The 21,033-nt window shown below is 41.1% G+C and overlaps 2 protein-coding genes across 6 annotated transcripts in view; one reads left to right on the forward strand and one right to left on the reverse strand.

Moving 5' to 3' along the window:
* PIGH (phosphatidylinositol glycan anchor biosynthesis class H) overlaps positions 1-21,033 on the forward strand; it is a 91,300-nt gene that overhangs the window by 44,771 nt on the left and 25,496 nt on the right. The gene's annotated exons all lie outside the window — the stretch shown is intronic.
* Positions 1-21,033, reverse strand: part of PLEKHH1 (pleckstrin homology, MyTH4 and FERM domain containing H1) — a 67,166-nt gene that overhangs the window by 30,680 nt on the left and 15,453 nt on the right. For 4 of the 5 annotated variants that reach the window (XM_072629522.1, XM_072629518.1, XM_072629519.1 and 1 more), the window contains 5 exons: positions 16,353-16,415; positions 15,600-15,749; positions 9,500-9,583; positions 5,558-5,639; positions 4,687-5,465 (listed from right to left, as the gene is read on the reverse strand). In XM_072629522.1, the coding sequence (XP_072485623.1) occupies positions 4,687-5,465; positions 5,558-5,639; positions 9,500-9,583; positions 15,600-15,749; positions 16,353-16,415 (1,158 nt within the window). The remainder of the gene's footprint in view (positions 1-4,686; positions 5,466-5,557; positions 5,640-9,499; positions 9,584-15,599; positions 15,750-16,352; positions 16,416-21,033) is intronic. The other variant, XM_072629521.1, reaches the window with a different exon arrangement.

Below are 21,033 nucleotides of genomic sequence, written 5' to 3' on the forward strand. Positions count from 1 at the left end.
AGTGGGTTCTACCTTCCTGAAGGACTTTAGAGTAAAGCTGGATGACCACTTTGTATGCTGTAGTAAGAATTCTTTGTTCAGGTACAGATTGGACTAGATGAAAGGCATGGTCTCTTCCAATTCTGAAATTCTGCGATTCTCTGAATCCTCTGGGCAAACCTTATGCAGATCTTTAATGGGAAGGGTTTTTGTTTTTGTTGCGGTTGTTTTTGTCAAGTATAAGATGAGCTAGAAGCATTTTTTCTAAATCCTAGATATATGCAGTCATAATTAGGTCTTCTGGCAACTAAGGGTTAAATTAGGTTGAGCAGTAGAAGGGTGTGGGAGGGTAGAGGCTAGGGTACCTGAACAGTTGGGTGAGGGTGAAGAAGACAGAGCCAGGGACTGAACTTACTGGGGAAGAGGGAGAGTGACCTAAAGAGCCATAGATGACAGCCAGAGTGAGCTTTAAAGTTGAGAATGCGGTTGATCGATAGTGACAGAGGGAAGGTCTCTATGAGGCAGTAGAGAGCAAGGAATCTGCCTGCGTGAAGGGGCGGGGGGCAGTATGAGAGAAGCAGCCAGCCTTGGAGACAGGCCAAGAGAAATAGTATTTTCAGGAGAAGGCTAGGTTTCAGTGAACACCAGAAGGGAATGTGAGAGGAAGCAATCTAGATAAAGGGTAGTTTGTTAATAATAGAGAATAGTTCCTGAGGGCAGAGGAGGATAGAGACAGAGGAGGGTTAGGACAGAGTAGGTTAGGACTGACTAGGTAAAGAGAGAAAGGGTTTAGAAAGAGGGTGGGAAGGTAAGTGAGCCCAGGAAAGATGGACCTACCCAGGTGCAGCTGTGGGGATAAAGGGGTGCTTTGATCCCTGTCAAGCCTCACCGACATTCACTCCCAGTAACTATGCTGCTCCTGACACCTTAACGCACTAAAGTATATGTGGGTGAATGCCAATACCCTAGTTCTTATTTCCTCTTTTCTCCTTTCCCTACCTCCACCGCCATTAAAACCACCCCCTCGTTTTATGCCAGGCTACTTTCCCTCAACCCCTATGAAGAAAAGGGGTCAGGAGAGATATCACTGGACCACAGTGGGAATGAAGCAGCACCATTCCTGCTCCCTGGAGAAAGCAGAGTCTCCGAATATGGTGCCTGGGGAAAAGCTGAAAAGCTTGGACTGCCCTTATCCTAGTTATGGCTGTGTGGGGGTAGTTTGGGGAACAGGGCTGAGCAAAACTTTCCCTGGCAGGGATGTAAAATTGAGTAAGGGGACAGTGAAAGTTGAGAATGGTGATAATGGGGAGCTAAGATCTCAGTCAGAATACTGTAATGTGATTAGGTGAAAGGGAAAACAAAGTGACTATTCTCTTTGAGTCATTTAGCTATTTGGAAGAGAATGCTGAGGGGCCACTTTAAAGGCATCACTGAGTGTAGAAAGATTATTTCTTATACCCAGGATGATGCCTAGCTCTTTAACTCTACCCAGGATTGAGTAAGGTGAACGGCTTACGTTGTAGCCTGAGAAACTTAGCTTAGATATAATAAACTTCCTGACAGATAATTGCTAAAATATCAGCATCTTCTCCTCTTGATTCTCAATTGTCTACAACAGTTTAAGTGTAGTTTTGCCTGAATGTCAAGGGAAGTGAGGAAGGTGGGGAGGTGGGGAATAGGTTCTGCTGACCTCCGAATGTCCCTTCTCAAACTCGGAAAGTCTGATTTTCTAATCAGTTGGAAGGGGTAATGCTGTTCTCAGTAATGCTTAGGTTTTACACTGGTTTTCCCTGGGGAGAGAGAATTAGGAAGGCCTGAATGTGTAGAGATTGCTCGAAGTTATGCAGAAGATGATCCATAATAAACCTTAACCTAGTCCTAGCTGATTCTGTGGGGCTCAAAATACCAGGTGAAAGTATGGAAGGTGTGAATAGTAACCATTATCTCTTATTATCAATACCTTTTCCCCATATTCACTTGATGCCCAGCATGGGCAAACATATCAATCATGTATAAACATATCAGTTAAACCCAGTGAAAATAGAACATGGGAACAGCTGTGACCTATTACAATACAACATGCAGGGCTGAATTTGAGCAAATGATTATAAATGTGTCTTTACTAGCCACCTCTGCCTATACCTCTGGTTACTTCTCCTGCTATAGTCCTTCCTCCATTTCCAAGCCTATGTTTTTTGGAATATTGCTATTTAAAAAGCCATTATCTGATCTTAATGTTCCCATTTTGGCTTATTATAGACGTGTATTAATGTATTACCAACCCAATTTAGTACTCTCCCCTCCATTGTATTCTACTGAGGTTCTTTTGCCCTCTTCTCCTTCTCCCTTTCCCCTCTTCCTACCCTGGGAAAACACCACAGGGCTGCCACATTCTGTAATCTTTAAGGCAGAGGCAAGCAACCATGAGGCAAAACTCTCAATAGGGAAGGATTTGCATCCTCAGGTATCCCTGGCTCTTGCATTCCTGTTTTCAATTCTCTGTTCTAGCAAAACCAGCTCTTCCTAGGATCCATCTGAAGTTGGAATGACAGCTATTAACATTTGTAAGGAAAATCTGCTGTATAGAAGAAATCACTATCTTTAGTTTACCCTGAATCTCTTCAGGCTCTTTTCCTTCTCCATCTTTGGCCAGGAGAGAACAGAGCCAGGAATCGCAAATGCTGAAGATTGTCCTCACTCATGTTTTTTTTCTGTAACCCAAAAGGATCAAATGATTTTGCCTGATATGACCAGGAGCAAACTTGGGCAAAACTGCAAAAGAGATTAAATCTATCTTTGTCAACATTCAGGGGTTGTGTTAGAGTTAGCTCTGACTGGCTAGTGAGAGCTGATTGTTGAATTTGCAGTGGGATCTTTCACACCTCCAAAATCAGCTTCAAATCAGGGCTGGATTTATTGTTTTGCTAATTGTCTAGACTCAAGAAAGTGATGGAAAAAGTATCAAAATGCAAATTAAATTGAAAAGTGTGTTGTGCATCTCTCCCCTCCCCTTTTCTGACTCCCTGCACCTCTCACCCCAGAGAGTTGGTTGTTAAACATTCACTAGCACACTTTTGGTACCATCCCACCTCTTTGTTTCATCGGATCATAGTTTTTAGAGCTGGATGGGATCTCACAGGGCACATAGTTTTATAGATGAAGGAAACTGAGGCCTGAGGAAGTTAAGTAACTGACCCAAGATCACCAGGTTGTTAAATGTCAGAGGTGGGATTTGATTTCCTTGATTTTATAGATGGTACTTTTTCACTTATACCGTTATTTTGACTTGGATCATTTGACTTGGGAGTTGTCTGTCCCTTCACCAGATATTTAGACTGTGCCCCATTCTTGCTCTTAGCTAGCAGTCAGTCTTTATAAAGGTAATTATTATTAATTGCTTAAGGCAGGGTCCATGGATCCCCAAAGAACTCATGTACATGAGTGTACATGGATGTACATGAACTCCCTAAGTTTTTTTTATTTCTCTAATATTTGGTTTTCCTTGTAATTTTATACATTTCATTTTATTCATTTACAAACATTATTCTGAGAAGCCTAAGAAGTCCTTAGCCTTCATCAGACTGCCACAAAGATCTAGCACAAAGATAAGAACCTCTAGCTTAAGGTATGATCCTTCCCAGTGGGTATTTATATTTTTAAAGAGTATTCTTTAAGAAAAGGGCATCCAACTTCTTCTCCCCCCAATACCAGATTATACAAACAAAAATCCATGTGTGTAGACCACATGAAATTTTTACAGTTGATCCCAAGCTCCTATTGGACATCTGGCAGTAGTCAGTTGTATAAAAATAGCTGCAGATTAGATTATTAGGCTATAATGGCCTAATTAATAAGTATTAACTAAATAGGGAAAGCCTTTTGGGGTTATGCTAATAATTTCAGGCAGGCCATACCCCTGCCTTGTGTAGATGGACCACATCTGGCTCAGAGGTCAAATTTTGAGTAACTGGACTTAAAGATAATGAGAAAAAACTTGTTTGTGGGGCTGATGTTTTGACAGGAGGCTCTCTATACATTGCCTCCTTACTGGGGAAAGATTCTGGGCATTGAGCTGGGTTGGCAAAGAGAAGGGTGTCCCCATGATACCCTGACCTTTCACCCTTCTACTTATTTCCAGTAGTCCATTTGCTGTGCTAGGAGGGCAAGATCTGATGAAGGTTCACTCGGAGGGCGAGAAAAAGAGGCAGTGGGGGAGAAGGGGGGCTCATGCTATTTTACATCATAGTGGCAAGCTTTAGAGTCCAGAGAGCCTGGGTTCAAAGCCCAGTTATGCACCTTAAGGCTAAATCAGTTTTCTGACTTGTGCGATGAAAGGGTTCAGCTAGATGATCTCTGAAGAGTCTTCCTGGCTCTAAATCTTAGGAGCCTATTTATTTATGGTAGCTAATTCCTGATTGCAGCTGTACCCCTCCCACACCTGACTTAGTTCATATATGCAGTATTCATTATAGGACACCAGGTGGCATAGTGAATTGAGGGCTGGTCTACAACCCCACCAAGTTCAAATCTTTGTGACCCTGGGCAAGTCACTTCCCTGATGTCACCTCAATTTCTTCACATGTAAGATGGGATAATAATAACACTTGCCTCACAGGGTTGATAGAGAAAACCTTCAAACACTACAACAATGCTAGCAACTATTAGGGTTATTTGCTGTCCAAAGAAAAATGAACTGAAAATTCTTACCCAGGATGGGAACTGGTGTAGAGGGGGCGTAGGAGGCTTGTTCCCTGTCTCTACTTCACTGGCTATAGGCTTCTCCAGCTCTTCTTTGTCTAATCTAGAGGTTAGCTCACTGCCTTTGACTTCTTTCTTATCTGAGGGGGGCTCTTCTGTGTCCATCTTCGCAGATTCTTTTCTTTTCTTCTGGTTGATGTCTGTCCCTTTCATGGGATGGGTATGGGTCTGGGAGGTCTGGAGAGTACTAATTTCAATGCTCACCATGGGGTTAAAGCATCCAGTTCTCAGCTGGGGTTGGCTATAGCGCCGCTTGGCAAGTTGGATGCTGTCCCGGGGGTTACGGAAAGCCCGAACCTTTGGCAGGGTCATGCTGCTGCCAAGGACTCCTTCCTTGGCTGGGAACCTCAGTTTAATGGGCACCCCTCTCTGGAAACTACCTAGGATTTCACCCAAGTAAGCTGATTTCTGTAGCTCCACAGTACCTCCAGGGGAAAACTGGGCAGCCATGGCCTCTGGGATTTCTCTGCAAATGACTCTCCCAGAACTTTTCAAAGTGTTGCCTGTTTCATGAATGAGGTCTTTGTCCTTCTGGGTTCCTGGAGAAGGTAAGGATATGATTGCTCTCAAGGCACTCTGAGGCTGGGAAGCATTCTGTCCAGATTGTTTGCCTCCCACAGCTCCTCTCTGGCCTTCACGATGAGTACCTATTTCTGAAACCACAGAATTCTTCTTTGGCTTTCCTTGGAAGGACCACAGTAACTCCCTGGGTAGCACCATGGACAGATCTAGAGATAGGGAGGAAACAGACAGGTATCAATGAGAGTGGCATCTTGGAGTTTCCCAGAAAGCTGCCTCCAAAGGACAGACTGCTGCCTACCTCTCAGGGCCTCTTGAAGTGCCTTCACTTGCCCTACTAGGCGCTGATTGTAGCTTTTCAGGCACCGATTTTCCATCTCAAGCTGTGCAAGAAGAAAAACGTTCAGCTATAGGCTCCAAATACAAATGAAAACTGAAACTCTGTGGAACCTTCCTCTCTTCTTACATGCTGTTTGACCTTTGCTAGAACAGAAAAGCCTGTCCTCTCTCCCGAGGATTGTCTTTTTCTAATTTTCTCCTTTTTTCCAGTCTGGTTTAGAACCATCTCAACTTATTAGGTTCCTTTGCAACTCTGCAAAGGAAACTTTGCAAAAGTTTTAGAATTCAAGTTTCCTGCTTTGGTGAAGTTTTATGAAGTCATCAATCTATGATTATTAACCCTGGAAAGGCCCTGAGAGACCAACTCAAATGACCCCTTCATTTTGCAAATCACTCAGTCTCAAATTTCTCTTCTGTAAACACATAATAGTTGCTTGATTGCAGAAGTTCTTTTCTGGGGGAAGCTTCCTGAGAAACTCCAGGATGCCATTGCCTTTTATGACATCTATTTCCTCCTCCCATCTCTAGGTCTCTCCATGGTACATCCAAGTGGGCTACTTGGATCCTCCAGGGAAAGTCAAAGAATTCTGTGGCTTCAGAATCATTACTCATCCTGAAGGCAAGAGAAGAGCTGTGGATCCTCACAGAGCTGTTGTGAGGATCAAATGAGTTAACATATTTCTATACATAGTGCTTTGTAGAACCTAAAACACTATGTCAGCTGCTTTATTATTACTATTATTTCCATTATTGGATAAGGAATCTGAAACCCACACAAGTAAAGTGACTTGCTGAAATCCACAGCTAGTTAGTGGTCCATTTGGGAATATAACTTAGGTTTTCTGACTCTGGAAGTGTTCTTCCAACCATACCACAATAACTATTGGAAAGATTCTGATAAGGACATATTAGTAGCTAGGGAACTGATTGATCTGTGTTGAACCCTTTTCTAGTTTTTAAGCATAATCAATACTTTAATTGAAATACTGAGAAAATTGATAATAATAGCATTTAAATAGCACTTTAACAGCTTATAAAAGTTTATAAGTGTCATCTTATTTTATCCTTACAACAACCTTAGAAAGTACATGCTATTATATTTACAGGTGAGGAAACTGAGGCAGAAGTTGATCGACTTTTCCAGGTCACACTGTTAAGTGTCTGAGGGTGAATTTGAACTCAAGTCTTCCTTATTCCTTATTATCTTCCTTATTCCAGGTCCAGTGTTCTATCTGTTTTGCTATCTACCTGCCTAATAATTGAATTTCTACAGTGGAGGCAATGCTTGAGCCTTACTCTCATTGGAATTGGCTTAAACAGAGAATAATATACATATTCAGTTGGGTATGGAAATCTGTCTTACCATAAAGGGAAGTAAGAGAGGAAAGGGATAAGAGAAGTGTGGCAGGGGGTGGGGGGAGACTGAAAGAAGGAAGGGTAGATTAAAGTGGTGGTCAGAAGCAAAACACTTGTGAGGAAGGATAGGGTGAAAGGAGAGAGAGAAAAGGATAAACGGGGTAAAAATAGGATGGGGGAAAATACAGAGTTAGTAATCATAACTGGGAATGTGAATGGGATGAACTCACCCATAAAATGGAAATGAATAGCAGAGTAGATTAAAAACCAGAATCCTACAATATGTTATTTACAAGAGACACATTTGAAGCAAAGAGACTAAAGGTAAAGGGCTACAGTAGAATCTATTATCGTTCAACTGAAGTAATAACTGAATATCTAGAAAGATATGACCTGGAGACTTGACTATCACATCAAAAACTTCTTGGAGGACTCAAACCAAATAAACTGTACTGAAATCATATCATTGTCACAGACCAAACTGTTGCCCACATAACACTGATCCATCGAAACACTGACTTTAAATAGATGCCATATTTCTAAATATGCATAATTTCTAAGCATCATGGAATGAAAAACTTTGAAAATATAGAGACCTAATAGAAGAGTTCATAATCCTCAGGGGACAGGATGAGGTGCATGATATCACCCCTGTTGTCCTGTCTACTACTGGAATTATAACAGAACTTTTAGTGAGCCTACAGAGAATGAGCTTACATCCTAATACTTTTATTCAACTACAAAAGCCTTTCAGTAGTTCATATAGGCAGCTAAGTGACATAGTGGATAGAGCACTGGACCTGGAATCAGGAAGACCTGATTTCAAATCCAGTCTCAGATACTTAGTAGCTGTGTTACTTTGCATAAGTCACTTCTCTGTCTCAGTTTCCTCATCTATAAAATGGGGATAACAATAGAACCTACCTCTCAGGGTTGTTGTGAGGATCAAAAGAGATATTTGTAAAGCACTTAGCATAGTGCCTGGCACATAGTAAACACTTAATAAATACTTGTTTCCTACTTTCCTTCCATAGAACATCAAATATATATTTTTAAATTGCAGAATAGCAGTTTGTCCCAAGAATTTGCATTTGAACATCACTGAAAAAGATGTGAAGAAAAAAATGAAAATAACAATAATAAAAATGAGAGAGATAGTATATCCTCAGTCTTCTTAGGTTCAAGTCTAGTCTCTGGCACAAACTGGGCATGTGATTTTGGGTAAATCACTTTATCTTTCATTCCCCCGCCCCTCAAATTCTCTAAAACTAAGGTCCAGAAAAGTTGCCTACGAACAATGGTAGACAGAATTTTCCTATGGAAGAATTCTTTAAGCCATTGAAATCACAGATACTAGATAGTCAATAAACATATGTTAAGCACCTACTATGTACCAGGCACTATGCTAAGCAATAGGGACTCAAAGAGAGTCACAAGACAGTCTCTGCTCCAAGGAGCTCACAGGTCAGATCTAACAACAATAATTATTATTTCTATAGGGCTTATAGCTGTTGTTGTGTTCATCCTTCGTTGCCGAAGAAGACCGTGCCATCAGAGAAATGATGACGTGACTTGCACTTGACTTTGTTTTGAGTGAGGGAGGGCTGTGCAGGTCACCAGCCTCACTTCTCCTCCAGAGCCATCTGAATCCAGTGACCAGATATTCATCAGGATGACTAGAGATGGCTCTAGATGCACTGGGAGACCTTGCCCCCTTTAGGCCAAGGCCTATTCAGGTACTCACTTAGGGTGAGGTAACACCCATTCAGTGAATAGGCCTGTTTAAGTAGTCAGGGGATGGCCCCTTTAATGAGCCAAAGAGAAAATAACTAAATCAAGCTGGCAGGGAAACAGCAACAATTACTACCGATAATCGCTCTAAAGCCAGGACATAGATAAAAGTAGCAAGCACATGATGGGTGGGTCTGGTGGAGCTGTGATCTGCATTATTATAGGGATAACCCACGTTAATGAGATCACTGATTTATTGGAGTATAGCACTAAAGTTTATAAAGCACTCTCCTTAAAACAATCCTATGAGGTAGATATTATGATCCATTATTACTAATTTAATATTATATAATTATTAATAATTTAATATTGTATGTTAATATTCATGACATTGATATTACCTCAGTATTACTATTCCCATTTTTCATATGAAGAGACTGTGGCTCAGGGAATTTAGGTGACTTGTCCAAGAACACCTAGTTAGAAAGTACTAGAGCAGGAACCTGAAGCGAGGTCTCAAATGCCAGTCTCCTGACCTAAAATTCAGTGTACTTTCCATAAAAAAGTGGTTAAGCTTTACCAGTAGTGGGAGACTTGTCTCCCGGGCACTACTCATTTCTCTCCTCCCTTTTCCCCCAAATAATGTTACTTAAAGAGAACAAGAGGCTATGATCTGGGGATCTGGGGGAAAATGACTTTAATTAGAAAGTGAAAAGGAAATTATACTGAAGCATTCCACAGTTTGAACTGAGTGAATGGTTAACCACCCAGAGCTTATCCCCACTTTTTCTGAGAGTTCCCCAGGTGATAGCTGTACCTCTCCCAACTTCATGGTCACCCATTCCTTGATCTTTGCCGCTTTTTCTTGAACAGTCTTTGCATCTTGAACTCTTAGCTGCTTCTGAAACAGAAAATCACCACTGATTAGAACTAGTTTCCAGTCTAATGGAAACTTTAGGGTAAGGAGTGGGACACATTGAACATTTTTGAAAGTAGAAGCCAACGAAGATGTTGGCAGGTAACCTATTGGGAAACATTAATCTATGGGAAACATCAGACCTACTAAGAGATTGTAATTGCTCTAAGTACTTGACTGTCTTACTTACATAAATCCTAGGCAGCTGGGTGGCACAGCACAGTGCTGGACCTACTAGAGTCAGGAAGATCTGAGTTCCAATCTGGTCTCAGACACTTACTAGCCATGTGATCCCAGGCAAATCTTCATCTCTGTCTGCCTCAATTTCCTCAACTGTAAAATGGATGTAATAACAGCATCTACTATCTGGTTTGTTGTGAGGATCAAATAATATTTATAAAGTGTTCAGTACAGTGCCTGGCACATAGCAGGCATAACTTAATGAATCCTTGTTCCCTTTCCCCTCTGTCTCATACATATGGATTTAAATCAAAGCGAAAAAGATTTTAATTGGATTTAAGACACTAAAAAAGGATTTTTATGGAACTAAAATGAGTGTCATAAAGTCATGGATTTTAAAAATTGGACTTGACCTCAGAGGTCATCTAGTCCAACCCTTTCATTTTAAAAATGAAGAGGCAGAGGCCCAGAGGAAAAAAAGCAACTTGCCTAATGTCATACAATTAGTTCCTGGCAGAGTCCCATTTGGACCTTAGGCTTTTTGCAAACAAATTCAGGATTCCTCCTCTTGAATCATGATGATTTGCACTGGAGAATACTAAAATTATATAGTAGGATTTACAGCAGGATTCCATTTAGATTGCAATTCCCTTTGTATTAAAGTATTATCGTATAGTTCATTAAGTTACTTGACCAGAAAAGTAGGGGAGTGGGAATTTAAAACTAACCTTTTAGGAATCACTGACTGTGGAAGATTAATCAAAAATTAAATTCAGATGTCTTTGAAATAAAAGGAAACTGAGATTCCAGATGAAAAAGGTCAGTTTACTCAGTTTTTTTTTTTCCAGGAAAATGTCACTTATCTATTCAAATCACTTAACATTGTAGGAGGTACAAAGGAGACACCATTCCTTACCCTCAAGAACCGTGGGAAAGAGTGGAAAGAGTTAAGTTGGGAGAATCTAGATCTGAGTTCTGGGTCTGGTACTGTTTGTGACTTTGAGCAAGCCACTTAACTTCTTTGGGGTCTCTATTTCTTCCTCTGTAAAATGAGGATGATGATACTTCCACGAGCCCCCTCAAATACTTTCTGTGAAGGAAACACTAACATGCTAGGGAACTATGAGCTAGAATTATTTAGGAGAGATGATATCTACTTGAATAGCTGTAATATAATAAGTATCCCAAGAAAATTATAATCAAAGTACTGTAGGATTTCAGAGAAGGGAGTAATCACCTCCCACTGGGGAGATCAGAGATTGCTTTATGGAAGAAGTGATATTTGAGTTGGGCCTTGGAAGATGAGTACAATGTGGCATGTGGCTATGGGGGAGGTCATTCTAGGCAAATAGCATGAGTACAGAATGCAGCAGAGATGAGGCTATTGCAATAAGCCAAATATCAGGTGACAATGACCTGAATGAAATGAAGTAAAGAGAGAGGGAATGGGAAGGGGAATATGGATTCTAGTAGTAATGAGGAGGTTAATCAATAGGATTTGGCAACTTATTTGGATGCCCCTCATGGTTAAAGGGTGAGAGAAGGAACCAGCATTGATTAAACACCTACTACATGCCAGGCACTTTACTAAATGCTTTACAAATATTATCTTATTTGATACAGCAACCCTGGGAGGTAGGTGCTGTTATTACCCCATTTTACAATGAGGAAACTGAAGCAGGCAGAGGTTAAGTGATTTGTTCAGGGTCACACAACTAGTAAGTATTTGAGGCTACATTTGAAGTCAGGTCTTCCTTACTCCAGGCCCAGTGCTCTGCTTACTTCAGCACTTAGCTGCTTCTAAGGAAACTAGAATTCCAGGTGAAAAGAATTCATCTCACAGATGACTATAAGATTTTCAGTTTGGATGACTAGAAGATGGTGGTATCATTAATAAAAGCAGAGAATTCAGGAGGAGAAGCAGGTTTTTGCTTTTTGCCTGGGGAGTGGGGAGTGGAAATGAGGGAAGTGGCTTTGGGTATATTGGGCTCCAGATGGGATGGGATATTCAGGTGGAGTGGTCAGCTGGAGAGAGGCTAGTACTAGAGATCTAGATTTGACAGCCTTTAATATTAAAAGTAACCACTGAAACTACAGAAGTAAATGAAATTTCTGAAAAATTCTGAAAAAAGCACAAGGACAGTTCTTTTGTGGAATGCTTACATTAAAAAGTGGAAGGAAAAAGATAAAAATATGGATCAGAGAGAGATGAGAAGAACTAGTGTGGCATCATCAAAGTCAAGGAACAGAACAGAAATAGGGATGTTCAGAAGAGGGGTAAAGTTTGGAGAAAGAGATAAATTATGAACATGTTGAGTGTGAGATACCTAAAGGACATCCACTTTAAGATGTTAAGTAGGCAATTGGTGATTCAAGACTGGAGCTCAGGAGACACTAGAGAAAGATATATAGATCTGAGAGTAATATTCATAAGGATGATAAAGAGCGCTTCTCTGTAGACAGCGGTCTAATTTAGTGCTCAGGTCTATAGTGGTCTGTTTTAGTGCTCAGGTCCATGGAAGCTGATGAGGTTATTGAGACACTGAGTGTAGAATGAGAAGAGATGAGGGGCTAGGATAGATCCTTAAAGTTAACTCACAATTAGGGATCACTATATGGGGGTGAACCAGCAAAGGAGGCTGAGGAAAAGTAGAAGGAGAACCAAGGGAAAATGATGTCACAAAAACTCAGAGAGGAGGTAGTATCCAGGAGGAATAAACAGTATAAAATTCTACATAGAAGACAAGAAGGATGAGATTGAGATGATAGATTTGGCAATTAAGAGGTTATCTTTTGAAAGATCAGTGTCAGTTGAGTGATAAGGTTGGAAACTAGCCATTAAAGAGTTGAGAAATGAGAGGAAGTGGAGGTGATTATAGAGCTCTTTCTAGCAGTTTGTCTGAGAAAGGAAGAGATAAAGGGCAAAAGCTTGAGGAACTGGTAGGGAATGTATTTCTTTGTTATCACTGGAGAAGGAAATGGTAAACACTCCAGTATCTTTGCCAAGAAAACCCCATGAACAGCCTTGGTGTCATAGGCTCCAAGGGATTACAGAGTCGAACATGACTGAACAACAAATTTCTTTGTTATAAAGGGAAGGATAACCAGGATGTACTTCAACAGATATTTACTCAGCTTTGTGTTTTAGAATGGCAGATCTAGTGATATTTCTTTGTTTTTGTTTTCTAATTTTTGTTAGGATAGAGTTGACTTGAGGATAGGCAGAAGGGAGAGATTGAAGATGCAGGAAGCGGGGAGATGGTTATGAAGGTGATCTGCTGAAGACAATAAGATGAAACCATGGTTGCATTTAAAAAGATTAAACTTGTGGAGAAGGGCCACCTCTTCAGAGATTGGAATAAAGGAGAGAATAGAAGGTGATGTCAAGGGGTTTTGATATATAGAAAAGGGAGCTCAAAGAGAATGATATTAATTGTTTCAGTGAAGTATAAAAATAATTGCTTCACTTTTACCTTCAAAGACTTACTTAGAAGTCACATACCTGGAAATTCCTGAAGTCAAATCAAGTCAAAAACATTTATTAAGTACCTACTATGTGCCAGACATCGTGTTTAGTCCTGGGAGATACAAAGAAAGGCAAAAATAGTCCCTGTCATTGAGAGTCTTACAATTTACAAGGAAACAACATGCAAACAATTTTCTATGAATGATACGTAAAGGAAAAACTGGATATAATCTCAAGGAAGACAGTAGCATTAAGTGGGACTGGGAAAGGCAGTAGTCGGATTTGAAGCAGACAGCATTTGATCTGAGACTTGAAGGAAGTCAGAGAAGTCAGCGAATGAGGATGAGGATGTAAATTATTCTAGACATGAGAATCAGCCAGTGAAAATGCCTGGAGTCTGGACACTGAATATCTTCTGCAAGGAACAGCAAGGAGGCCAGGGTCACCAGATCAAAGAGTACCTATATGGGATTAAGGTGTAAGAAGAGTGGAAAGACAGGAAGAGACTGTAAAAGTTATGAAGGGCTTTCAAAGACAAACAGAGGATTTTATATTTGATCCTATTGGTAATAGGGAGTCACTGGAGTTTATTGAGTAGGAGGGTAATGAGGTCAGACCTTTTTTTTTTTTTTTGCAATTGGGATTCCGTGACTTGCCCAGGGTCACACAGCTACTAAGTGTCTAAGGTCAGATTTGAACTCAAGTCCTCCTGATTCCAGGGCCAGTGCACTATGAACTGTGCCACCTAGCTGCCCCTAAACCTACTCTTTAGACAGATTACTTGGTAGCTGACTGAAGGATGAATCAGAGTGAGGTGATGTGTAGAGTGATAAGAGTCTGCACCAGGGTAGTGATAGTGTCAGAGGAAATAAGGGAGCAGATATGAAAGATGCCATGAAGGGAAATTCAGCTGGAATTGGCAGCTGGTTGAGAAGGGAGACAGAGTGAGGAGTGGAAGGCAACACCTAGCTGTGAGCCTGGGGACTGGGAGGATGGTGGGACCTTCCACAGTAATAGTCAGGAGGAGGGGAAGATAAAGGGAGAGAGATAATGAATTCAGTTCTGAACTTGTTGAGTTTAGGATGTCTCCAGGACATCTAGTTCAAGATGTTAAGCAGGTGGTCAGAGATATAAGACAGGACAGGAGAGAGGTTAGGGCCAGAAAAACAAATCTGAGAACTATCTTCATAGCAATGATGGTTGAATCTGTGGGAGCTGATGAGATCACCAAGTGAAACAGTAGTATAGAGGGAGAAGAGAAGAGAGTTTAGGACAGAGCTTAGGGCACACTCACAATTAGCAGGTGCTACCTGAATGGAGATCCAGCAAAGGAGACTAAAAAAGGAATTGTTAGGTAGGAGAACCAGGAGAAAACAGTGTCATGAGAACCAAGAGAGAAGAAAATATTAAGAAGAGAGTGATTAAAAGTGTCCAAGGCTATAGAGAATCAAGAAAAGAAGACTAAGGAAAGGCCACTAGATTTGGAAATTAAGAAATGTTTGGAGAGCAGTTTCAGCTGAATGATGAAAGCAGAGTTAAGAAAACGAGAGGAAAGGAAGTGGAGGCACTGAGTGCAAACAGCCTTCTCAAGCAGCTTGGCCATGAAAGGGAGGAAAGATAGAGGACATCTGATTGGCTTATCCCCAATAGCATGGGGATAGGCCATCAAATGAGGGTTTCTGAGGACAGGGGAGACATAGGCATGTCTGTAGCCAGCATGGAAACAGCCAGTTAATGGGGAGAGATGGAAGATTGGTAAGAGTAAAGATGATAAAAGGGCAATCTGTGGGAGAAGATGGGATGGAATGGGATCATTTGTACCTGTAAAGGGGTTTCCCTTGGCAAGGAGAAGTACTGCCTCATGGAGAGGGCAAGTGACTTGCCCACTGTCAAGCCTTGAGTCCATTACTCTATCTATTAGGCACATAGCTAACATCCTCAGGAATAGGGTGCTATAATGCTGATATAAATAAGTGTGGCTAAAAGTCCTGGAGAATCACCCTGGACTTCTCTCTTGAGCCCCACTATATTACTAAGAGTCATGGTCCTGGGGAAAGGTCCCCCTCAAAGACTGGGGGTGGACTACTTAGGCAGTCTGATGAAACTGATGAACCCCCCCTTCTCAGAATATTTTAAGCTGCATGAAATAAATGCAGAGGATTACAAAGAAAATGAATTATATTGAAATACAGTTACCAATTAAAAAAACAACAACCAAGTTTACGGAAGCCAGGTTAAGAGTTTCTGGTGACTCAGATCTCATTCTCTGTTCACCCAAGCTCCCAACCAATCTGCGTCAAACCCACTTGCCCAGGGAAACAGCTGAGCTGCTTCTTCTGCAAGTCATCCTTTTACCTGCTTCTCCACCTGTGCCTGCAGCTGGCTGATCAGCTCCTCTTTGCCTCGAATGGTCTCCAGCAGCTCCTGGTACTTTGCGTGAAGGTTGTTTTCAGGCTCAATGCTGTTCACATTGACCAGTTTGATCTTTTCCTCCATCACACCCACCTAAAAAAAGGGTGTCCCTCTCATAAGATAAAGAATGATTGAAGGAGTCAGATGAGGGAGACACAGGCAAAGTGTGATGGGATCTCAACTTAATGTCTCATGCAGAGAGTTCCCATTTGGGGTTCTACAGGTAGCTGTTGCCTAAGGCAATCAACTGATTCATCAGTCATTTATTAAGTACCTATGTAGGCACTGAAGAGATCTGGTTAAACAAATATGCCCTTGAAGGAGGTTAAAATGGAAGAAATTGACATTAATTATTTTCATTAATCATTTGGTTGGATGGGTGTGGGGGTTGTAGTATGGAGTTGTGGGGAGATATCCTCTCTGCTCTCCCTCTCTCTTACACTGACCCCAAAAAACCCTGCCTACAGAAGGTATGCTCTAGGCATATAATTCTTTTCTTGAGGGCCAATCGCCCTTAGCCATAAATCTTTGAAAGTCTGATAACATTGGACTACTCGGTTGTCCTGTGCTTCTAAGGAGATTTTTTTACTCTCTCATACATATCTCAAGCAGGGATAGGAAATGTCAGACATCAAAACCCTCTGTTGTCACTCCTGCCCACCTTCCTCCCCACCTCATTCCTCCAGCAGTCCTTACCTGTGTTTCTGCATTTTCTGCTCTGTGCTCAGCTTCCAAGAGCCTTTGTTCCAGCTCCTCCATCTATATGGCCAAAAGGAAAAGCGAAGGGGTGGGTGGCAGCATGGGACCTCTTAACATAGGAAACGGCTCTATGGGATGAGGCAGCATGGTAGGATGGAAACAACACTGCATTTGGATTTTTAAAAAAAACCCTAGGTCTGAACCCTGGTTCCACCATTTATTAACTCTTGTAACTTTGGGCAAGTTGTCTAATGTCTTCAATATTAGCTGTCTCATAAGTCTGTCTCAAGGAAGGTTATTTAATAAACCCTAAATCTTTATTTTATTCCCAACCCTGATAGTGGGAAAGATTAAAGGTAAAAGGAAAAGGGGAAAGCAGAGGATGGAGAGATAGCATCATGGAAACAGCATACATGAAGCCGGACAGACATCAGGAGATAGTAGAGGAGAGAGAAAGGCCTGGTGTGCTGTGGTCCATGGGATCCTAAAGAATCAGACATAACTGAATTAACTCAACAACAACAAAAAACTTAATATAATTGGACTATTTTTATTCTTCCACGAAGGTCTTCCTCCAGTGAATAATAATAATAATAATTCAGTCATATTTAACTCTTTGTGATCCTGTAAGCCATACTGTCCATGGGGTTTTCCTGGCAAAGATGGCAGAGTGGTTTGCCATTTCATCTCCAGTGGATTAAAGTAAACAGAGGTTAAATGACTTTCCCAGGGTCACACAGCTAGGAAGTGTCTGAGGCTGAAACTCAAGTCTTCCTGACTCCAGGCCCATCCTGCTCTATCCATCGAAACATCTAGCTGTGCCACCCCACTCTCACCCCCCCAAAAAATTATTACTCAGAATAATAATAGTAGCTAACACTTATATAGCACTTATTATGTGCCAGGCCCTCTGTTAAGTGTTTCATAATTATTATCCCATTTGTTCCTCACAAGAACTGTAGGAGGAAGGTGCTGTTATTATTTCCATTTTACAGATGAGGAAATTGAGGCAAACTAAGGTTAAGTAACTTGTCCAGGGTCACGTAGGTGGTTTGGAACAGAATTTGAACTTGTTTCTTCCTGACTTCAGATTCGGCACTCTCTCCACTGTGCCATCTAGCTGGAGATGATTTTGAGTTCTCAAAAGCCAATTATAAACTCTAGCAAGATCTTTTGAGTTGAAAAGGTTGCAGATACAAACTTAGCAATAGACAATTCTGCCTCCATCTGAGGTCTAGTTGTGCTCAATACAGAAAGGTTCATCACCAAAGGGTTGACCGCAAGGTGATGAATATTCTTGGTCACGGTAAGGACAAAGTTATGGGATGTGGAAGGATGCATTCTGTATCAGTGGAGGGCGTTCCCACCCTGATGAAAGCAAAGATCCCTCAAGTTGTTTATCCTTTGTTTTCAAAGAGGACCAATGAAATTACAGGTGATGCCTTGGCTTTCACATTAATTTGGATTTAAGTGAAATAGAATCGTGCAGAGTTGTCAGCTTCTCTCTCTCTTCCACTGTCATTGGAGTCTGGTGGCAGGACTAAAGCTAAGCTGACTGGTGGTGACCTAGGATACAGTGGATGACCTTAGCATCTCGGATGTCTGATCAAGCTCTTAAGTGCCCCACAGTACCCGCTTTAGCTGCCTTCATGGTTTTTGGAATAAATTATTCTCATGTGCCCATTCCACTGGGAGAAGTCTTCATATGCTTGGGGTAGACATGCCTTAACTCACCAATGGGGCTGGGGGCCTGTCAGTTACCCTCAACCTGGGTTCAGTAAAACCTCAGTTTTACAGAATGTGGCCACTGTGCATACTACAGCTTCTTGGAACCATAGATGAGAGTATTGGATTTATAAATACATTTTAAAGACTAGAACATTTGGCCATTGGGCAGTGCTGTCCTGCTCTGTTTCAGTTCCATGTTTCATTTCCTCAACCTTAGCCCCATCATCTCTGGAGATCTAGTCTTTTCTGTGGTGACTCAGCCAAGTGTGTTTCTTCCCCCTAGCCTGTGCACCTGGCTTTGAAATCTCCTAGGAATCAGTGAGCTGTTCAGTCATTCTGCAGTTCTTAGCTCCTCCACCCCCTGATACCTCTCAGGTGACAAGGGAGGAGAGTCTGTGCCCACAGGCTGGAATTGGAGGGTTATGAAGGTCCCTCTTTACCTGTGGTCTACTGAGGGATTAAATACTTCCCTTTCAGAGAAAAGCTGTAAACAATCAGTGGGAAGGAAAAACCCTGAGCTTCTGCCTGAAAATAGTGCTCTTGCCTATAACAACTGTTTTTTAAAAAATAATTTTATTTCATTAAATATTTCCCCAATTACATGTAAAAAGTTTTTAACCTTCATTTATTAAAAATTTGAGTTCCAAATTCTCAACCTCCTGTCAGCCTCTCCATGTCCCATTGAGAAGTCAAGCAATAAAAAAAAATCCCAACATATTTACATATTAGCCTTCAACTCAAACATTTGTATTGCTTTCTTCTTTGCTTACTTCCCCAAAATGCCCTCCCCACCTCTGTGAGACAGGGAGTTATTGTGTCTGTCATTTGAAATGGCCCCACTTCTCTTCCTTGTACTTTTAATTCTTTTCACAGCATTACTCCAGCTTCAATAGCTCTTCGGAGGCTACTCTATCCTTAAGAGAATATAGAATCTTGACACTTGGAGAAAGTTCATCTAAGTGTCATCTGGAAAGTGTTAAATGGCATGGCTTGACAGAGACTCTCTGAGGCAAAGATATAAAGGACTAAGTTTAGAACTTTTCTCTTAACTAACAGACCAGGTTAGCTTGTCAGGTAGAAAGAATGTGGAGAAACGTTTTGATAGAACTTTAACTCATTCTGAAGAGAAGACATTTGAAAGAAAATGTCATTCTTTGAGAGTCAAATACTAGAACTGTGGTTTAAGTGTTTGTGTAGGAGTCAGTTTGTGTAGCTTACAGTTAGAAAAGGATGACACTGGCTGTGATTTTTCTCACAACTGATATGTTGTTGAAATATTTATATAACTGCATTATTTGTTACACTATAAATAGTAACACTGATGTTTGTTTAGTCCTACAAGAACAGAATTTGATACTGAAAGAAGGAAAGTTTATGGGAAAAGAAGTTTTCCTGGTTTTTATTAGCTATAGTCAGCATTCAGTGAATGAATTAATGAGAAAGACTGCACATTTCTATGAAGAAATATTTTTAAAAGGAATCCTTTGCCTTAGAAACCTTGAAAATTAATAAGGAAATAAGCAATTAGCAATTAGGGAGGGGTGAGGGTTGGTATGGTTATCAATAAGTACACCACATAGTCACCCCATAGGTTGCAAAAGAATCACAGGATTGTAGAGCTGGAAGAAATTTTTGAGGTCATTTAATTCAAGGACCTTATTTTAGAGATGAGAAAGCCAGAGAGAAAATGACTTGTTCAACCAAAGACCAGAGCTAGGACCAGAACTGAGATCTTTTGGTTCCAAATCCACCATTATTTCTATCATGCTGTTATGTATTTCTCCTTTTTTTAGCCTGAGAAATTGAGTTTGTTCTGGGACTAATTCAGGGATGGGCTCAAAGTGTCTTTTGAGACTGAAGTATATCCCTGAATCTAATGTGGTCTATCTCTTTGGCCATAGAATGCCATCAGAATCACGCATGACTTAGAACTGGGCTATACTTCTTAATTCATTCCTGGTTCAGATCTACACTGAAAGGACTGGGCCAGATTTTGGACTGGCCTTTGGAGGGATCCAGGGAGATCTTTTCTGTTTTCTGACCTAGTATTCTTTCCATCAGATCACATGGCTTCCTATGTTTCAAAGACTGTAGGATGACTCAATCACCGTATCAACAAAGTTCCTCTTCATGTTCATTTTACTTGTTTCACATGAATGCTCGTAAGAGTTATATGCAGAATGAGAGTTGGTCATCTCTGATTTATACAATGGAAAAAGCCAGGAACAGTGTCCTTTTATATTAGGCTTATGGGTATTAGTGGAGGGGAGAGGAGAAAGAATAATACTAGCCAAGGTGGTATCAGGTTAGAAAAAAGCTCACAGGTATCTGCTATTTGCACTAACCCTAGAAACATGGTCACTTACTATAGCCAGCTGGTGTCCCTTTTGCAGCAATGGACAAACACAATACAGAGATAGGGGCAGCTAGGTGGCGCAGTGGATAGAGTGTTGGACCTAGAGTTAGGAAGACTCATCTTCCTGAGTTCAAATCCAGCCTCAGACACACTCATCAGCTGTGTGACATGCCACTTAATCCTATTGCCTCAGTTTCCTCATCTGTAAAATGAACTGAGGAAGAAAATGGCAAACCACTCTGGTATCTTTGCCAAGAAAACTCCAAATGGGGTCACAAAGGGTCAAACATGATTGAAAAATAACTGAACAACAGACACAAGTGAGTTTCTACACCATGCTCTTTATAACCAGGTAGGGTAAACTACATATCCCCCCATCCCTTTTCACAGTAGCTGTTGTCTCAGTTTTGAGGCTTTGGACAACAGTTTTCTTGTCCTCCTGACAAGAGAATTTAGTCACTTGTGTAGCTGAGGATGGAACACACAGTACTGACTCCCACCACCTCCTGGCTGCCACTCCTCTTTCTCTTTGGCATCTGGTAAAATTGCTATCCTATTCTGTAGAGATCTTGACCTTCAGGCAGTTGCTATGTA

This window comes from Notamacropus eugenii, chromosome 1 (assembly GCF_028372415.1).
Source record: "Notamacropus eugenii isolate mMacEug1 chromosome 1, mMacEug1.pri_v2, whole genome shotgun sequence".
Classification (NCBI taxonomy): domain Eukaryota; kingdom Metazoa; phylum Chordata; class Mammalia; order Diprotodontia; family Macropodidae; genus Notamacropus; species Notamacropus eugenii.